Source organism: Podarcis tiliguerta, assembly GCF_965153285.1.
Source record: "Podarcis tiliguerta genome assembly, chromosome: 4".
In the NCBI taxonomy this organism is placed as follows: Eukaryota; Metazoa; Chordata; class Lepidosauria; order Squamata; family Lacertidae; genus Podarcis; species Podarcis tiliguerta.
Window position 1 is genome coordinate 80330235 of NC_139537.1, and position 18614 is coordinate 80348848.

General features: G+C 41.3%; 1 protein-coding gene across 9 annotated transcripts in view; it reads left to right on the top strand.

The window, feature by feature from the left end:
• Positions 1–18614, top strand: part of NALCN (sodium leak channel, non-selective) — a 193958-nt gene that overhangs the window by 86126 nt on the left and 89218 nt on the right. For all 9 annotated transcript variants that reach the window (XR_014510429.1, XM_083437568.1, XM_083437570.1 and 6 more), the window contains 2 exons: positions 14813–14944; positions 18280–18447. Coding sequence is in view for 8 of the 9 variants with exons in the window: in XM_083437568.1 (XP_083293694.1) it covers positions 14813–14944; positions 18280–18447 (300 nt within the window). In the remaining variant the exon portion in view is untranslated. The remainder of the gene's footprint in view (positions 1–14812; positions 14945–18279; positions 18448–18614) is intronic.

Sequence of the window (18614 nt, forward strand, 5' to 3'; positions counted from 1 at the left end):
ATTTTCTATAGAAAAGAGATGTGAGTATTTGAAATGACACCATAGCAACAAGGCTCAGATTACATTCCAGAGTTGCGTTTTGACATTAAAGTGGTGGTTGTGGGGTGATGGGCTGAGTTTTTTAATCGGGGGAAATTCGGATCATTTCCCCAAGACAATCCAAGGCTTTGAAAAATGCGCACATGCCCTCATTCTACCAAAGTAAATTGTATTAAGTGGGGCAGGGGGACGGAATGTGGGCTGACATTTTAATGGCAGACATATTGTCACAAAAAAACTGGGTATCTATCCCACACCTGTCCCTCCTTAGTGTCAGAACTCACTCAGTTTCAGATGAGTGAGGCCTGTAAAGGGAGAGGGAAATGTCGTCCTTATAAACCCAGTATTCCCCAACCTGTTGTTCAACTATTGTTTGACTACAGCTCCCATCTAGGGATATATCAACAATGCCTCACTCTTCCGACATTCATTTGCACTTTCATCTACTATTTTATGTTCCACTGGAGTAGGGAGTTTTTTCTGTTGTTGTTTTTTACAGGTCTTTCTCTGTTTCATTTCCCACTGATGCAGAAATATATGATTTTTTTTTACATGTGTCTCATAGCACACTATAAAGACACATACCTCAGCCACCAATTTGTTGTTTAGTCGTTTAGTCGTGTCCGACTCTTCGTGATCCCATGGACCAGAGCACGCCAGGCATTCCTGTCTTCCACTGCCTCCCACAGTTTGGTCAAAGTCATGCTGGTAGCTTTGAGAACACTGTCCAACCATCTTGTCCTCTGTCGTCCCCTTCTCCTTGTGCCCTCATGGAACATGGTTTTTAGCAGCAGCAGCAGCAGTTCCCCCTCCTCCCAAAAAAAGAAAAACTCTCTGAGTCTGTTTCATATCACTGTATCATGCAGTACGCCCCAAAATTCTCCCAAGAGATCTTTCTGATTCTTTCGGGAATTTGCAATTAATAATTTTCACATCGCAAATGTAGAACAGAGCTGTCTGAAGAGCTTTACTTTGTGGCCTGAAAAATATGTTTGATGCTGATATTATTATTTTTTACCCCCCAAAAATCCTTTGAAGTTAGCTTCAATAGAAACATTTACCAGAAAGGGGGAAAAAAATCTTAAGTATGATCCCAGCGCAGTGATTTTAATTATTTTGATAAAGTAGCTGATTTTAGTCTCGTTGACCTCAGTGGAACTAAAATGACTGAAATCAAAGAACTTTGACATTAACTAGGCTGTGGATTATGTTTGCTAATTTCACTATTTTATTAAAATAAGTATAATTAAAATTTCATTATAAGACTTTTCTCTCTGGTCATTCAATGCTCTGTATAGTAAATGTTCAAATTAAACTTTAAAATGTAATTACAGGCAAATGGTATGGCATATTCATTTAACCATAGCTAAGAGGTCTGGATCAGGTTTTAGAATCCTCTTTTAAAAAAAAAGCAAACATGCGGAACCTGTGGCCTTCCAGATGTTGTTGAGCTCCAACTCCCATCAGCTCCAGCCAGCATGATCAATGGTCAGGGATAGCGAGAGTTATAGTCCAACAACATTTAGCTTAAAATACTTAAATCTCACCTTTGAACTTTAGGTCCCAAGGCAGTTCATTTGCTCTCTTCTCCCATTCCAATCACTGATTGCATGCAAATTACCCCCTCCCTGTCTTTCTGTGTCTATGACTTAAGTTATATTAGTACCAGTGTTAACAATATTGAATCATAAATAGTTTCTCTCTGAACCAGGATTTATTAGTGTCAGTGCTCAGGCAAGTAGGGTCTGTTTTGGTGGGAAAGAGAGTGGTCTCATGGCTCACTCCTAATCTACAGTGGTACCTCAGGTTAAGTACTTAATTCGTTCTGGAGGTCCGTTCTTAACTTGAAACTGTTCTTAACCTGAAGCACCACTTTAGCTAATGGGGCCTCCTGCTGCTGCCACACCGCCGGAGCATGATTTCTGTTCTTATCCTAAAGCAAAGTTCTTAACCTGAAGCACTATTTCTGGGTTAGTGGAGTCTGTAACCTGAAGCGTATGTAACCCGAGGTACCACTGTAGTTTCAACCAGTATTAAGAGATTGAGAGTGTTGTTTTTACACCAGCCATATGTGTTTACGTTGTAGGTTTCATGGAGCTTTATTTTAAAACCCCCCCCCAACCTCAAAGCTTTTAATCAATAATCACATTTGGCATAATATGATCAGTCCTGAGTGCTCACTGGAAGGACAGATCCTGAAGCTCAGACTCCAATACTTTGGCCACCTCATGTGAAGAGAAGACTCCCAGGAAAAGACCCTGATGCTGGGAAAAGATGGAGGGCACAAGGAGAAGGGGACGACAGAGGACGAGATGGTTGGACAGTGTTCTCAAAGCTACCAGCATGACTTTGACCAAACTGCGGGAGGCAGTGGAAGACAGAAGTGCCTGGCGTGCTCTGGTCCATGGGGTCACGAAGAGTCGGACACGGCTAAACAACTAAACAACAACAAACAAATAATATGATCTGATTAGAATGTTTCACCTAGCATCATCATTTTCAAACAGTGCTCTTGGAGCTGGATTACAGATCAAAATTAGCCCGATAAACCTTATTAGAGGGAATAATTTTGCCACCGTCCTGGATTATTCCCGCACTCCAGCATTTATATAAAGTTCCTGTTTTTGCACAGGAAATGAATGGAACAGCCTTTGCTTACCTTCATGTAATTCTGGAGCTCCTGGAACTAAAAAAAAAGGGGGGGGGACTAAAATTTGTCTTGAATTAGACCAAGCAAGACAATCTAAACTTTATATAATAATAAATCTATGACAGAGAAAGGAAATGCATATACACAGAGCGGGGGATATCTAATATTTAATATGATAAACTTGATTGAGATTTTTAATGGATGTAAGTTTATTTGCAAATAATAAATAAATAAGAGAGGCATGTGTATTATAGACCAATGAGGCAGGCAGTTGTGCAAGGTACTTATATCCAGCCATCTGACATGGGAACCCATTTTAGGGTTCTGCCCATTCTACTTACCTGTGCCACTAGTATAGGCAACTGAGTCTCAGCAAAGTTCAAGTATTATCTGGGAGCCAGATATTATTGCTGTAGTGTACTGCCCATTTCCTTCTTCCTGGTTTGTTCTGAAGCTTGTGTACATCCTTCTCAGTTTATATGTAACAGGCAACTTTAGTACATAGGTGCTGGGCCCCTGGGATCACTTGGTGCCTGCACACCCACAAAATTGCCCATGAAGGGGCCAGGCACCCACAAATTTCAACGCTAGGGCCATGCATGTTGCATGGCACCCACGGGCCAGGGCACCCACTGTCGCGGTGCCAAGTTGGCACTCCTGCTTTAGTAAATATACCCATGTGGGCCACAGATTGGCAGAGCTCGCAAGTTGAATTATGATGCACATCTCAGGTTAATAAACCAAGATATATTACATCCAGATCAGAGCATTGAGGTTGCTAATCTTTCAGCTAAGCACTCATTTGATTACACCATCACACAACCAGCTTAATTTTCAGCCCACATTTACATGTATGTGAATCATTACTCTCAACATACATACGGACCGCAGATATAGTTTGACAATGTTTCCTTATTTACTTTATGTAGTTTTTCCTACCAGAATGTTGCTGAGAGCTGAAATACCAACTCATTAGAAGTTGGTATTGTAGATTGTAGATTGAAGATGATTGTAGATGAAACCAATTGTATTCCAGTTTTGCACATATCCTAAATTTGTGGCCCAGGGAACATCATATAATGCTAACACAAATCACAAGCTGTATATGGTCCTGCAGGGCTCGATGATGTGGCAATACTGACTTCATAAAATCTGAGAATAGGTGAGCAATGTCTTAGGAGAAGAACCACCGCAACCACAGCATTCACAGACTGTGTATTCAGGCTCCATAATCTCTTTAAAATGACAACCCTTATTTTGGGTCAGATTGATAGCCCAACCTGCTTAGCCAAGACAACATTATGCAAAGGGATGTCTGCTACTGTGATAGAAAAAAATACTAAATTAAGAGCACAATTTACTAGGTGTGTTTGCTTAGAAGTAAGTTGCGTTAACCCTTCTTCCAGGAACGTAGTTATAGGATTGTAGCTTAAAGGTATTTTCTGGAAAATTTATGATTATATTTAAAATAAAATAAATTTGTTCTCTCTCTCTCTATAAAAAAATTAAAACATGTAACGTTCTTAAAAAGAGACAGAGAGGTAGAACTGCAATATTGTGAATTTGGATCCTGACATTTTACATTGATTGTACAATTTACCGTCTAGTACAATCGATTTTGCAATGTGCTCTATCATTTTTGTTTATAAGGAGTCACTTCTTATCTCAGTGGTGGATGAGATTTTGTTCAGTGTGGTCCTGCCTGTGTGTGGATTACCCTTTCCCCTGTGTTCAGTTTTTAAACACCCACCCTAGTATTATAACAATGGTTAGTTCTGCATATTTTAGAAGAGTCTTCTTGCATTTATGGAGAGATCTATCCACTGCTGTTCATACCAGATTCTAGCAGTTGCATGGAGATTCAGGCATTTGTCATCTTCAGCCTATTTATTTCCACAGCAGCTGTTCTGCTAGAGATTAGGCTGTGAATCTAACCCCCCCCTCCTCCGAATCTTCATTAATACAAATTAATCATCTGATCATTTTCTTCCTACTGGAGCATTTGATTATCTCAAAGCACCCTCTACTTTTATATGCAAATTTTGTCCTAAGCTTTGCAAAAAAAGGCATAGCAATTAAGCAAAGCAAGAAAAGGTGAGGGATTTCTGATTCAAATCCTTTGCAGTTGATAACAGTAACAAAAATTTTGGTAACTTCATTAATATTCTTTTCACTGCACACACGCAATTGATTTTCAAACAATCAAAATACTGCCATGTTGATCAATAACTTGATGGATATTAATATTACATATCTTTTAGTCAACATTAATAGTCTATTTAAAAAGTCAATCCAATATGTGGTTATATCTATTAATGGCATGATATAGGTAGTTACACATACCTGGATTCACATTTTAGATTCACCTGAATGAATCACAGCTATCATGTTTAAATGGGTATGCCTGTATTTATAGCTAACGTTGACTTGTTACTTTCTCCTCCATAGGAATGTGTACAAGTTCTAACCTGAGGACACTTGTGTAGAAGACATTCAGGAGCGCTGCTATATAAATGAATTAGCCTAGAGGCCATCCATAAAACATCATTATACGTAGGCCCCAAAGCTTATCCAAAAGTTTGTGTCCCCAACTGTTGACATATGTTGACACCTGTGCATATATGATGTAAGATTCATTTTTATGGGGGAAGATGCTGGCACCATTCTTACAGTTCCCCCCAACCATGGTTTAGAGGGTTGGACTCAGCAATGAGCTCAAGCATTTCACACGCGTTGTCTATTCAGACCATTGTTTCCAAAATGCTTGAACAGCAAACTGGCTTGAGTGGATGGTTTTCAACTAATTTTTACTCAGAGGGAGCAACATTGAAATTAATGAACATGACTAAGCTAGGTCTATTAATTTTGATGGGTCCACTCTTGAGTGAAACTTAAGCCCTCCAAACCACGATGGTTCAGTCAGGAACATAGGAAACTAGCCTGGTCCACCTAGCTCAGCACTGTCTACATCATGGGTGGGGAATTGGCCCACCCCACTCACCAAGGGTTTGAGACCCATCAGCTACCTTCACCTGGTTTAGCCAACTTGTCAAAACTGTTCCCAGGGTGTGGCTGCTCTCACATGCTGACAGCTTCTCTCACTACAGGTGAGAGCTAAGTGTAGGGTAGGGATACCGTTTTTGATACTCTGAATTTTCACAATGCATTGCCACAGGAGTGGGAGGAGTGACTCTTCTTATAGTCTGCTTTATGCATTCTAAAGTTACCATTCCATCACAGATACTGTAGCTGCTTTCATGACCATCCTCCAAACTGTGGTTTGGGGAAGTGAGCATTCCCGTCTTCCCTCCTATATCCTCCCTGACTCTTACTTGCCACACAGCCCAGGCACAGCCTTACCACTTCAGCAAAAAGTAGGGACCGCTATGCCCCTTAAAAAATGAGGTCCAGTCCAAGTGGTAGTGATGGTAAGGGACCATTTAGATTTTTCACTTGGGTGACTACTACGATAATGTACAAATAAGGGAAGCAGTGAATAAATTATGTGTTTCCTATATTATGAACATTGTGATTCACCTGATACTGAGATGGGAGCAGGTGTGAGTATTAAAAAGGAATTTAAATTAGGAAATATTGGTTGCTTGAGGAAAGTACCAGCTGAGAAATATTTCTCAAGACAGAGTGTACATTTTGTCCAGATTCACTAGCAAGGCCATTGAGATGGAAGACAGCTTTGTCAGAGCACAGAAGCCATTTTGGGGAAGAAGAAGAAGAAGAAGAAGAAGAAGAAGAAGAAGAAGAAGAAGAAGAAGAAGAAGAAACGGAGCAGTCGCTTCTCATTGTTTGTCTACTTACTCTACCTTTGCCTCTGGCAAACAGGTTTTGCAAATCCTTTGCATTATTTCCAGGACAAAAGAAAACAAAATTCTGCAAAACTACAAAAGAAATGTAACTATACAGTGTTCTCCAGTGGGTACATATGCTTGGATGCTAACAAAGCACCTTCAGATTGAAGGACTTATTCTGTGTTACTTTCTGTTTGTGCCGCTATGCAGTGCTTGGAGTCACAAGACTCTGTTTTGCATTCCAGACTTTCCATACTGTTGGAAGTCTCACAGGAGACGGGAGACGGATGTGATGTTTACTGGTTTCCTGTTCCTTTGTGTTTCAATTGCTCTCTGCTCTCACAGAGAGAGGATGTTTCTTTTCTGTCTGCGTAATTAGTAATAAAACTTTTTAGCCATGTAGCTCATACCGTCTCGTCCTTCCGCATGCTGCTGTATACTCTGCATAATGGGGGAACGTGCTTGGAGCCTTATCAAAGGCTCAGGTCGTGAATCATCGTCGGATGAGTTTTATCAGCTCAGTAACGGAACGCATGTCCGACATTCTGATCTCACTGGCACAATGGAATATATATATATATATATATATATATATATATGCAGGTTTTGGTGTCCTCGGGTGTCTTCCCGTGTAAAAGTTGGGGTGTCTAGGCGACGTTTCGACGAGGTCTCACTCGTCATCTTCAGGCTGGTGCTTTCGGCTTCTTGTTACTGGAACAGAGCAGGATCTCAGTGTTTGAGTTCCTATAAATACTGTTGAGGAGGTGTGGTGTATAGCCTCCAATGTTCTGGGCAGAGAGGAGGTTCCCAGGCTAGTGTGCCTTTTCTTCTTTTGTTCCTTAATTACTTGAGGGATATCTTGAGTGATTTCTTGAGTGATTTCCTGAATCCCACTTAGGTGGGTCATTAGGTGTGGATTAGTTGCTAAAGCCTTCGTGTCTTGAACTCTTGAACTTTGTGAAGAGTTTTTCTGAGAAGATGGCTGTACTGCACTTGGTTGTGCTCTGGCTTGGCTTCGTGTATAGGGGCGAGCTGTGGTTTTGTGGCCTGTGCCAGCCAGATCTGTGTAGGGATTGCAGGGGGGTGCAGCATCCGGAGGTGCCACCCTGGTTTGGCTACTGGATGGTGTCTGTAATTTATCTGTGGAGAGGGTCTGGGTTTGGGTCTGGTGTGGTTGATTGGTGATGGCGTTCTGTGTGCCTCTGGATCTGGTGTCAGATTTTGTGGGGAGGGCTAATTTCCAGATGTCTGGCAAGCGGGATGTGTCGTCACGCTTGTTCATGTTGTGAGGGTGTTTCTCTATCTCGATGGCTTCCATGATTATTCTCTTGTGGTGATGTTCCATGTTAAAGAGCAATTTGGAATCTGCAAAATTAATTTCGTGTCCTGTTTCTTTCATGTGTTGGAAAAGAGAGGAAGTTTTTTCTTCTTTTTTGACGGCATTCTTGTGTTCTGCGATCCGTGCATTTATTCGTCTGTTTGTTTGTCCAATGTACGTGGCTGGGCAGACTTTGCAGGGTATTTCATAGACCCCTTGGTTTTCCAACTGAATTTTATCCTTGGGGTTACGAAAGCATATATATATATATATATACACACACATACGGATATTTAGAATGTTTATGTGTTTTTACTTTTTTGCTGGTTTTAATTTTGTAGTCGTTTTTACCAATAATCTTACTGTTTTATTATTTTTGTAAACCTCTTTTGAGAGTTTCTACAATCAAGCAGTGTACAAATTTTATGAAATAAGTAAAAAATAAAAATAAAGCAGGGAAGATATTTAAAACGGACATATAATTATAAAAAGGGAAACATGATTGGGAGCTGTCAAACCAGAGGCCCAGTCTGGTCCCCAGCAAGGCTGCTGAATCCAGTGGGGCTCTTCTTTCTGTATGCTGTGCTTTCTGAGACACAAAGGCAAAAAGTTCTAAACGCTAAAGTTCTGCACCCGCTGCCTCACACACCCCATTCTACAGCATTGTTTTGGTGCCCCCTGCAGTCTGGCACCCAGTGGGCACACCACCCTAAACCCACCTCTGTCCTGAACCTCCCAGAGAGGCAAAAGAGGTTCTTCCAGAGATCTTTCCATATTACACACCCTGCCTGCTCACTCCTTGTGTGAATGCCAAGGTTCAGACAATATAGGAATCAAAGGAGCATCAGCGTAGGGAATTCTGCCAAAGCCTCAGCTGCTGTTCACGTTGTGAAGAATGGGAATCTAATGGTGTCTAATTCTTCTGGTAGAGAATAGCCCATGTTTCAGACTCTTCATCATCCTGTGCTCAGTTCAGCGCAGCGACCCTGATAAAACCTAGTTGTGCACTAGAATTACAGTGTATTCAAATGCTATTTGATGATAGCCATTTAAGCATTCTTGATAAAACCGTATAGGGGACAATGGCTACAGTGAATTGGACAGAGCCAGAAAACAAGCCTACCTTTCATACATTCACACCAGGAGAGTACTTAACCTGCATTATTTGTACTCTTTTAGTGCAGGAATAATTTTCGTTCTGAGGTGCTAAATGTGGTTGCTAAGCAAAAGAGGAAAGCAGTCAATCGATAATGTAACTTACTCAAGTTTTACTTTGTAATTTCGACAAAGTACAGAAAAGTTTGTATTTTGAAGGTGACGATTGGTCAGCAATCTTAAGGCTTGAATGGATAATCGTCTAAATGTGTTGCTGTTGTGAACTCTCTGTTGTATTTTTAGGTTTCCTTTATCATATGCCTGTCACTCTCTAGATTTCTTGGAACCAAATTATGGTTGTTGAAAGGCTGGGAACTTTATTGTCCTAGAGACAATGATGTGACGTCGATCTTCTTGCTTGTTTACAAGCTGACATTTGGTTTAAAATGCGATCTTGGTATCTGGGCAATTTTGAGTATTTACCTCTAAATACCTACCAAGAAAAGGTATTAGTTTCTAGTGCTCTCGCTCTCGCTCTCTTTTTGCAGCTGACAATGAAAGAGCACTTTCTTACCTTTTTGCAGCTCAAGCACAGTCAATGTTGGTATTTTGCATCAAGACCTTCTGCTTTAAAGAATTAATTCTTTCTGACTTAAAGGAAGAAGTAGTGAGAGCCAGGGCAGCAATAGCCAATGTGGTGCTCTCCAGATGATGCTGGCATCAAAGGATGATGAGCTTTGTAGTCCAACAAGTTCTGGAGGGTACCATGTTGAATGCATCCGCTATAGAGTGTTACCCAGCAGTCAAACATAGAGGAGGCCAATTGAAATAAATTGACCTAAGTCAGGCCTGCTCAACAGATCGATTGCGACCTACTGGTCGATCGCAGGATGTATCTGGTCGATCCTGCTCGATCTTTGTACCCCCCAGCAAAAAGAAAAAAGCTCAACAACTTTGGCTCCAGTGACAATGGGTAGATCACTGCCAGTTTTTTTTATACTGTGAGTAGATCGCAGTCTCTTGGGAGTTGGACAGCCCTGACCTAAGTGATTTGCCGATTGGTTTCAGTGTGTCTGCTTACAGTAAGACTTAGTTGGGTGTCAGTTCTTGTACCAAAACACACACAAACAAAAACAACCACTTTCTGCACAATTTTAAATTGCAACTTGTGAAGGAGAAAAATGTGTTTTCATTTTTAAGGAAATGTCACAATAAAGTTCCGCATTTCTTGCTAAGAGCACCAGTAGTACACTAGCCAAGGAAGCACCATGTGTGCATTGTACTCAAAGCCAGAGTGGCAAGCCTTAGAAAAATACTCCCCGCTTTGGTGTAGACATCAAAATCACTAGAGTCATGTAAGCATGATAAATAGCAGCACAATATTGAGCTGTTTTTGTTCCATTTTCTTACAAGAAGGCCTTTGTGATTCTTCTTATTTTGCTGCCATGATGTTTTTTTTTCTTCTGATATTCCTTCTATCTTGTATCAACCACACTAGTTTCTAGGAAGCTCAGCCTCACTGCCGACACTAGTATTTTGCATTTCCTTTTGCAGATTCCTTTGTGATTCCTTTGGCTGATTTAGAAGTTTGCAGATAAATACAGACATAAAGTGGCAAGGAAATAAGTATAGAGTAATATTCAGTGGCATATGAATGTACTTCCATTTGCACAAGGAGACTTACCCTTCCTCTCCTCACCCCTTTTCTGCCCCCAGATCTGCTCTAAAGGGTTGAGAGACCCTTTGGAGCAGATTTTTGGAGCCTTGAAGGGAAGGAAAGGGAAGTCCTGTTGGGCAAATGTGTTGCACAGTTGGGTGGAAATTATTGGATGTCACCCACAGATAATGGCATTGTGGGAAAGATATAGAAATTCATATATCCATGAACAAATTATTGATGGATGTAATCAAATCATGGAAGGCAGGAAAACAAGAATTCACATTGCTAAAATATGTCTTGTTAACACTAAATAAGAGACAAATCTTCATCTTCATCTTTCTAATAATTGCTCACCCAGACCTGCTATATGTATTTGAAATATCAATGTGTATCAAAATCTGTTTGAAAACAAATGTCAGAAGAAAACATGTGATGCAATATAAGAAATAGAACACAGAGGGTAAGGCATAAAGAGTTTATAGACTTTTAGACACAATTTGATGTCCTGAGCATAGATTAAAAACACACACAGAGGGTGTAATGAGCTGGTCTTTGTTTCAAGACAAAATGGGGGGGGGGGAGACATAATGATGACGCAGATTTTGGAAGCCTACGTAGATGGTGCCATTCTTCAAGGTAGACTAAGGCAGTGATGCAAAAGCCTTGTTAATACAGACCTGGAAGGAACTGGTGAAAATATGGTCCTACCCCTTCCGAAAGCTGGAAGAAGATTGAGCAACTTAGAAGGTAGTAGATGACGAACCGCATGGAACTCCATGATTAGAAGCATTGTGCTTTGATTTGGGTTCTGACCCATATTACTGCAAGCATATTTAAAATGTGGTAACGGTCAATTCTCAAGATTTCTAATTAATTTTAGTAAGAAGACTCACCCACTCACAGAACGTTGTGTTGTATTTTAGATTCATTGGGTTCTTGTTTTGGTTCTATGAAAGCTGCTCTGAGAGCCTTTCTGGCAGAAGAGTGGGATACAAATGCTCAAAATAAAATAAAATCCACCTATTATTCCCAGAATCTACATGACATTCTGGATTATAGTGGATCTGTTTTACTCCAGCTGTTTTAAGCCGATTCAAGCTTTATTTCCCTAGGGCGGTTTTCATTTGCTCCATAGAAGATGGAGCACTCGGGGACAGGGTTTTGATCCAACTTCCTCACCACCTTCTAGCTGTGCTTAAAATTGAGGTCATGGGTCTCCAAATATTCATGCCCTATTTCAGTTGCAGTCCCTGCCTAAATTAAAAAAAAACCTTTGGCAGACTGTCTCCCCTTCTATGAATTTCTAGTTTGGTCACATTGTAGATGCCCTTATTTATTTCTCAAAGCATTCGGATTATTAAAAGTGGCTTATTACAGGTTGACATATACTTTTGGGGATATTGCACATTTAATCATCTGCCGCATGTCCTCCAGACAGGGAACAATGTCACCCTGCTTTTCGCATTAATAAATGACGTGCCATAGTATCAGAAAACTTGTTATTTGATACTTCAGGCTACAATTCTAACTCTGCTTATCTCAGAGCACTCCCCATTGAATTCAACAGAACTTACTTCTGAGTAGACATGGTTTGTGCTGTTCTTTCAGAGTAAGTCTCCGTCCATTGCACTGACACTATACAAATATGTCCGCCTCGAATTATAACCTTATTTACGTAGATGAGGGCTCAGGGAAGGTAATCTGTGGTTCAGTATTGATACTGTACAGGTGTTTTTTTTCTATCATATAGATTCATGGCACTTACACCAGAGCATTGCTTTCATCTCCTCCCCATATTGTTTAAGAGGTTCTTTGAAGCACTAGAAAAATTCAGTAATTTCAGAATGAACAACACCTGGCAAAACACCTCTTTTCTCAAGTTTTTACAATAGCTTCCCACAGTGCGTGCTCTGATAAGCTCTGAAATCCAAGTGGCACACAGCTGATCAGACAACTGTTCAAAATATTGTTTGATTCCATTCTGTCCAAAGAACAAACTCTGTTCACACATTCCACTTGGGTGGCATAGTACTGATGTGAGAGCAAAATTGGCTCAGGGGTTTCGAAATGAGTGACTTTTTTCCCCAACCAATGAATGCATTTAAAAATTGTATAGTATAAAAAGTTCAAAATGGAACAAATGTAGGCCTTAGAATACTGCATGTGGCTGGGCCAGAATTCAAATAAATATGCTGATTTCTTTTCCCCCCATGGGAATTGTTCGTGGCGATGCAAGGGGTAGGCGGAGAGGTGGAAACAAAATGTATTTCTCCAATGTTTTTAATGTCTGTTCACAGCCAGCTAGGTTTTCCTGTCTGCTGCTTCTCCAGGGTTGTTTTCATTTTCCTTACAGCATGATTCCAGCCAGGGATGATGTAGTGAGCAAAACATTATCAGTGCGATGTAGCCAGTCCAATTTGGCTACAGCGCTAGACTAGACTGTAATCAAAGTGTGTACCCACCATGCATTTGACTGAGATTTATGGCTACTCCTAAAAATATCTGTTCTGTAATCTGGAGTGAATCACAATATAAAGATACAAAATGCATAATAAAAATAAAAACAAGAACAACCCATTAATCCCACCCCTTCCCCAACACATTTTAAACGGGCATCAGATGTCAGTCATCCAAAGGTCTGGTTAAAGAGGAATGATTTTCCCTGACGCATAAAGGTGTATAATGAAGGCTCCAGGCAAACCTCAACAGGGAGACCATTCCACAGTCCCAGAAGCCACTGCAGAAAAGGCCAGTTCTTGTGTTGCTACCCTCTGGACCTCTCGTGGAGGAGGCATTCGAAGAAGGGCCTCAGAGCATGAACTCGGGGTGTGGGAAGGTTCATATTGGCAAAACCTATTTGGTGTTTCGCAACTTTCTGACTAATTGCAGGACCTTAGCCAGATCTAGCAGAGTACACGCAGAACGGAAGCAATTGGCAACTTGGCCGCAGACAGGATAGATGAAGCAGGAACCAGGAACTTGTAGTTAGGTGTTTATTATATACAGTGGACTATTTACAGGAACAGAACACGGATCTTTTGCTAGCTCTCTCTGACACGACTCTGACACAGAACTACTGAACTCATGAACTCTGAACTAACAGTTAGTAGGCCATTAATTATCACTCCCTTGAGAGAGCTTGACCAATCAGGGAGCTGTCTCCATGTCTTTGTTATCTCCAGGCAGACTTACTCCTTCAGATTGCCTTCTGGCTGTCCGCCAAACCTTAATTGACTCTGTGTGAGTAGCTGCACGTACACAGTTTCCCAACAATGGAGAGATGCTCAAACCACCTTGCCCCGGGGAGCAACCTGGCCAATGAATTCCGCGCTAGCTGAAGTTCCCAAACCACCTTCAGAAGAAGCTCTGCATTTGATGCATTGCAAGAATCAAATCTAATATGGGAGTTGCTCCATCCCCTGGATCATTCTGGAGATGACAGAGACTGAACCCAGGACATTCTGCATGAGGAGCATGTGATGTGCCTTACACCTGTGGCACTCTTCTCTGGAGGTTATAGTTAAATAAATTTCACGGTGATTTCTGTCAGCATCGCCCTTGAGCCAGTGTGACTAGCTGGGCTCATCCACTTCAGCCCCGACTGGGCTAGGCAAGCTGGGTAGCACTTCCAGAGACCACCCTCAGCACAGGAACAGGTCAAAGTGCTGTGGACTCACAGCCCAGAGTTGTGAGCACCGGATTCACTCCAACAAGACAGTCGTCGTACAGCAGAGTCTAGCAGAGTATATAAACAACTCGGAGAGCAGCTCTGTAGATTATTCTCGTTATTCTATAACTACAACTATTATACAACTATATACAGAGCTAAGTGAGCCTAAGCATAAATGAATGCTAAACCGCACTGAGTGCCTGCAGCTGCTCTTAGCAGCAACCTTATCTAAACACACAATCTCTAACACTCAGTCTCTCTCTCTCCCTGACTGACTAACTGACCCACACACTGACCGACTCACTCACTGACCGACTCACTGACTGACTCTTTGATGTGGTGTTGGAGCAGAATATGTAGAGAGCAGAACACGCCTCCTCCTCTCTGCAGAATCAGCAGACTCCTCAGGAGATTCTTGGATATGGGAGGGGTGAAATCTCCTCAATTTCTAGGTTCAGTACGCCTAGTTGCTGCATCTGTCAGTGTGGATAATCATAATTTTTGCATCTGATTAAAAAGTTTTTATTTTCCTAAAGGAGATAATGCACATTTGTTTTGTTTTGTTTTTCTACAGAGAATGATGAGGTCCTCAGTTTTCCATATGTTTATCCTGAGCATGGTGGCAGTAGATGTCATTGTTGCGGCTAGCAATTATTACAAGGGAGAGACTTTTAAGAGCCAATATGATGAATTCTACCTTGCAGAGGTGAGTGCCTTGAAATTGCCACAGATTTTCCTCAATAATAAAAAGGTAAGTGAGCCCAGGCGAATGTCAACCAATTTTGAAAGTGTGCCATTTTGTATTATTATTATTACTCTTAAAGCGCAGTTAGAATCCTTTACCGATTTGTTCTTTTCTTTTTTTTCTTTCATCAACTGACAAGTTTGCCCCGCACTTTTCTGAAAGAACATTTCCTCACACAAAATCACAGTAATAATGAGCTCAGACAGGAGGGTACCATCAGCAGGCCATACCCATATTTTATTTTATTTTTTCATAACAGGAGTATAGTAAACGTAGGGATTGGGTAAAATCATACCTTGGTTCTTTTCTTAAAGGGGAAAAAATTAATAATGTCACACCACAAACAAAGTTAAGCTAATTTCAGGAAACCGCTTTTGTGCGGGAAAATATTTATTGCTTCAAAATGTACTTCACTTATTCCTTAATCGTGGCCTATGTAATTCCCCTGCACCAATATCACCTAAGTCAGTAGCATTATTTAACAGATCTTTCATGTTCTCATGACGTAAATGCACAGCCTAGGTACTTTCTGCATATGTGGAATTTTCCCCTTCTCCCAGAAGAAGACGGACCACTTGTAGTTATTTAATTACTAGTCAAATGCCCTTCATTACGACAGTGAGGATGTATGTATGTGGACTCTGGTGTCAAGGATGGAAAATAGGTTCTGTTCTTGGAGCATCTTTGCGGTCAGTACACACAGTACTTTCGTTGTAAGAGGGAACGACAGCAAGTAACACACCAGAGAAATCCTCATCATTGCACATTGCCCCAATCCAAACGCTCATTTGCAGAATATGATAATTTGCTAGTTGCTAGCAGACCAATTCTACTGCCACCCTTCCATCACATTCACACAAAGGCACCTATTGACACCCTTGGTAGGTATAGTCATAGGTCCTGACTATACGCCTTCGTCAGACCATGTTTTGTTTCGCTTTTTTAATTGCCCATTTCAGTGTGCTTTGCATAACTGCATTCCTAGCAAGCTCCCAGAGAATACAGAGGCCGCTGCTTTGTTTCAGGTACTCCCAGTTTGCTTTGTGGGACACAGCATTAAAAAGAGCGGTAGCGATAATAATATATATGTTACAGTACAGAGTCTTACGCACTGCCATTTTTCAAACAGAAAAAGAAAATGGCACATCAAACACTACCCTGCTCAAACATGAACAATTTGGAGTGCATAGGGTGATTGTCTCCTAGGGCGTTCTTGTAGGCTCGGTGGAAAATGTGCTTCTGGGTGACATCCCACACACTCCGCTTCCACAATCCCCTCCCCACCTTTTATAGTTCCTGAGAGGCATAGCTATTCTGGCACAAAAAGAGGTGACAGCATGCTGAACTGCAATTGTTCGAGTTACCACTTCACCACTCTCTGCTGTGTCAAGGTCTCCTTTATTACATGGCTAACAAGAACTACTGAAACACTCACCAGGGGTGCCAACTTGGATTCAGAGTCTTCTCTTGTAAATAATGATACTCCTATCTCTAGTCTTTTTATATATATATATAAAAAGTCAGGTGTTTTTAAATTTAACAAAATGTTATGCAAACCTTTAGTGGTTTTGAGCTCCTTTGACAGGCATATAAAATGCAAATCATCCAGCCCACACAATTTTGGAACACACTGAAATAGGTTTAACTCTGTAATTGTTAATATTCTCATAATGGAACAGGGAAAAGTGTCATCGTTCTAGAACACACTTTCACCATGATAGGTAACATTTGGAGGGCTTATGTGGGAGGAGGGGGTTGACAAAAATGTCCACGTTTCTTTGGGTTTTGTTTTACATGGATATATTTTTGATATATAGCGTTCATGTTTCAAGTGACTGCTTTGCAGAAATTCTTTTGCTTGTCATATTTTTATCCTGCTTTTCAAATACAAATATTGTATCCAAAATCAGCTTACAAACTAAAAAGACAAAGAGGGAAGAGGTAGAGGAGAGAGATCAGTAAAACCATGACAAAAATGAAGTGGTGATTGTAAACAGGCTCTTATATCTAGTTGGAGGAAATCACCTAGATGTTCCTTTGCTGATGTGTCACAGTATGTTTCTCATACATACATTCTCACACTGCAGTTGCAAAAGAAACCCTCAGTAGTTTGTGTAAACCTTGATGTGTGAAATCACCCATGTATACCTGTATTTTTGCGTGAAGCGTGACAGATACTGGGCAGAAATATGAATCGAATTACTTGAGATAAAGGTCTGTGTAAAAAAACCAAAACCACCTTTGTTTACTTTAAATATTGACAGGATAACAAGATTTGATATGAGAGCAAAGGCCGTATAAATGAAACACAAAACAAAACCCCACAACAGCGGTAGCTGTAATAAGCAAAAACATATTTCAAAAGCTTTCTAAGGAGCTAAATTTTCTTTAAAATGCTTTGTGTGTGAAGACCCCAAGACCTCCCAAAGAAAGACACAGTTGATACAAATATTAGTTTAAGGTTATTGGCATAATTTTTGCCACAACTTTATTGATTACAGAATGTGAGTGGTTTGCTTAGGCATTGGTTCGACTAGCTGCACCTACACCTCTGGCAGGGCAGCACTGACAACTGGACACCGGCAGAAGTCAGGAAGGGTAAACAGACTGGGGGAGCATTGGTCTTACCACAGACGCAACTTCACCCCAAAATGCTCCCAGCCACTCTGGTGTGGCCCTAACCCCTGGAAGGGGATTGGACAAAAGCATGGTGAGCACCTGGATTCCTTTAACGGAATACTCTTTTGCACATTGGGAGGGGCAGGTGTGACAACCTCAACTCCACCACACCTTGAACCAATGCCTAACCACCACTCCTTACAAAGTTGTGACGATTTGCTACGCAACAGGCGAAGCCCAAGTGGCACCAGCCAATCAGCCAAATGGGAAAATTCCTACCGAGCCCCTGCCCCAATAGCAGACGACCCACAACGGCACATAGCAAGGTCATAGCAAGACCCTAAATATAGGGAGGGTGGGTGGGGGATCCGATGCACGAGGCACTAAGAGGAAGCTCAACGCAACGTGGTCCCCCCAGCTGCAAATTCTATCAACCCCATTAGCCAGAATTGCCCCAACAACTGAGGGACCCAATCGGATCGTTGTGGCTATCCAATGATCCCACCCACACAAACAAGTGAGGCCATTCTTAGTGATCTCACCGCAACACGTGATGAGGACACGATTTACCCATCTGATTGCTCTGAACTTGCCCCAGGGGAATAGAAGAAGCGTTTCTGGGAGATCTCTGAATGCCTGATCCGAAGACTTCACCCCCTTCTTATATGTTCCCCCAGGTTGCATTTACGGTCCTGTTTGATCTGGAAGCTCTTCTGAAGATCTGGTGCCTGGGATTTACTGGCTACATCAGTTCATCTCTGCACAAATTTGAGCTGCTGCTGGTTATTGGAACTACTCTTCATATTTATCCAGACCTCTACCATTCACAATTTACATATTTTCAGGTACAGTTTATACGGGAAAGATCTGATTTGAAATCATACATATGGTTAGGTAGGAGTAAGTTCTATTGATGTTTCAGGTTCATTGGAAAATAGTGTGGCTGCTGTTGATAGCAGAGTCTCCTCTCTCTTTCTGCCCCTCTGTGCTAGTGATCTTAAATGTATGGCAG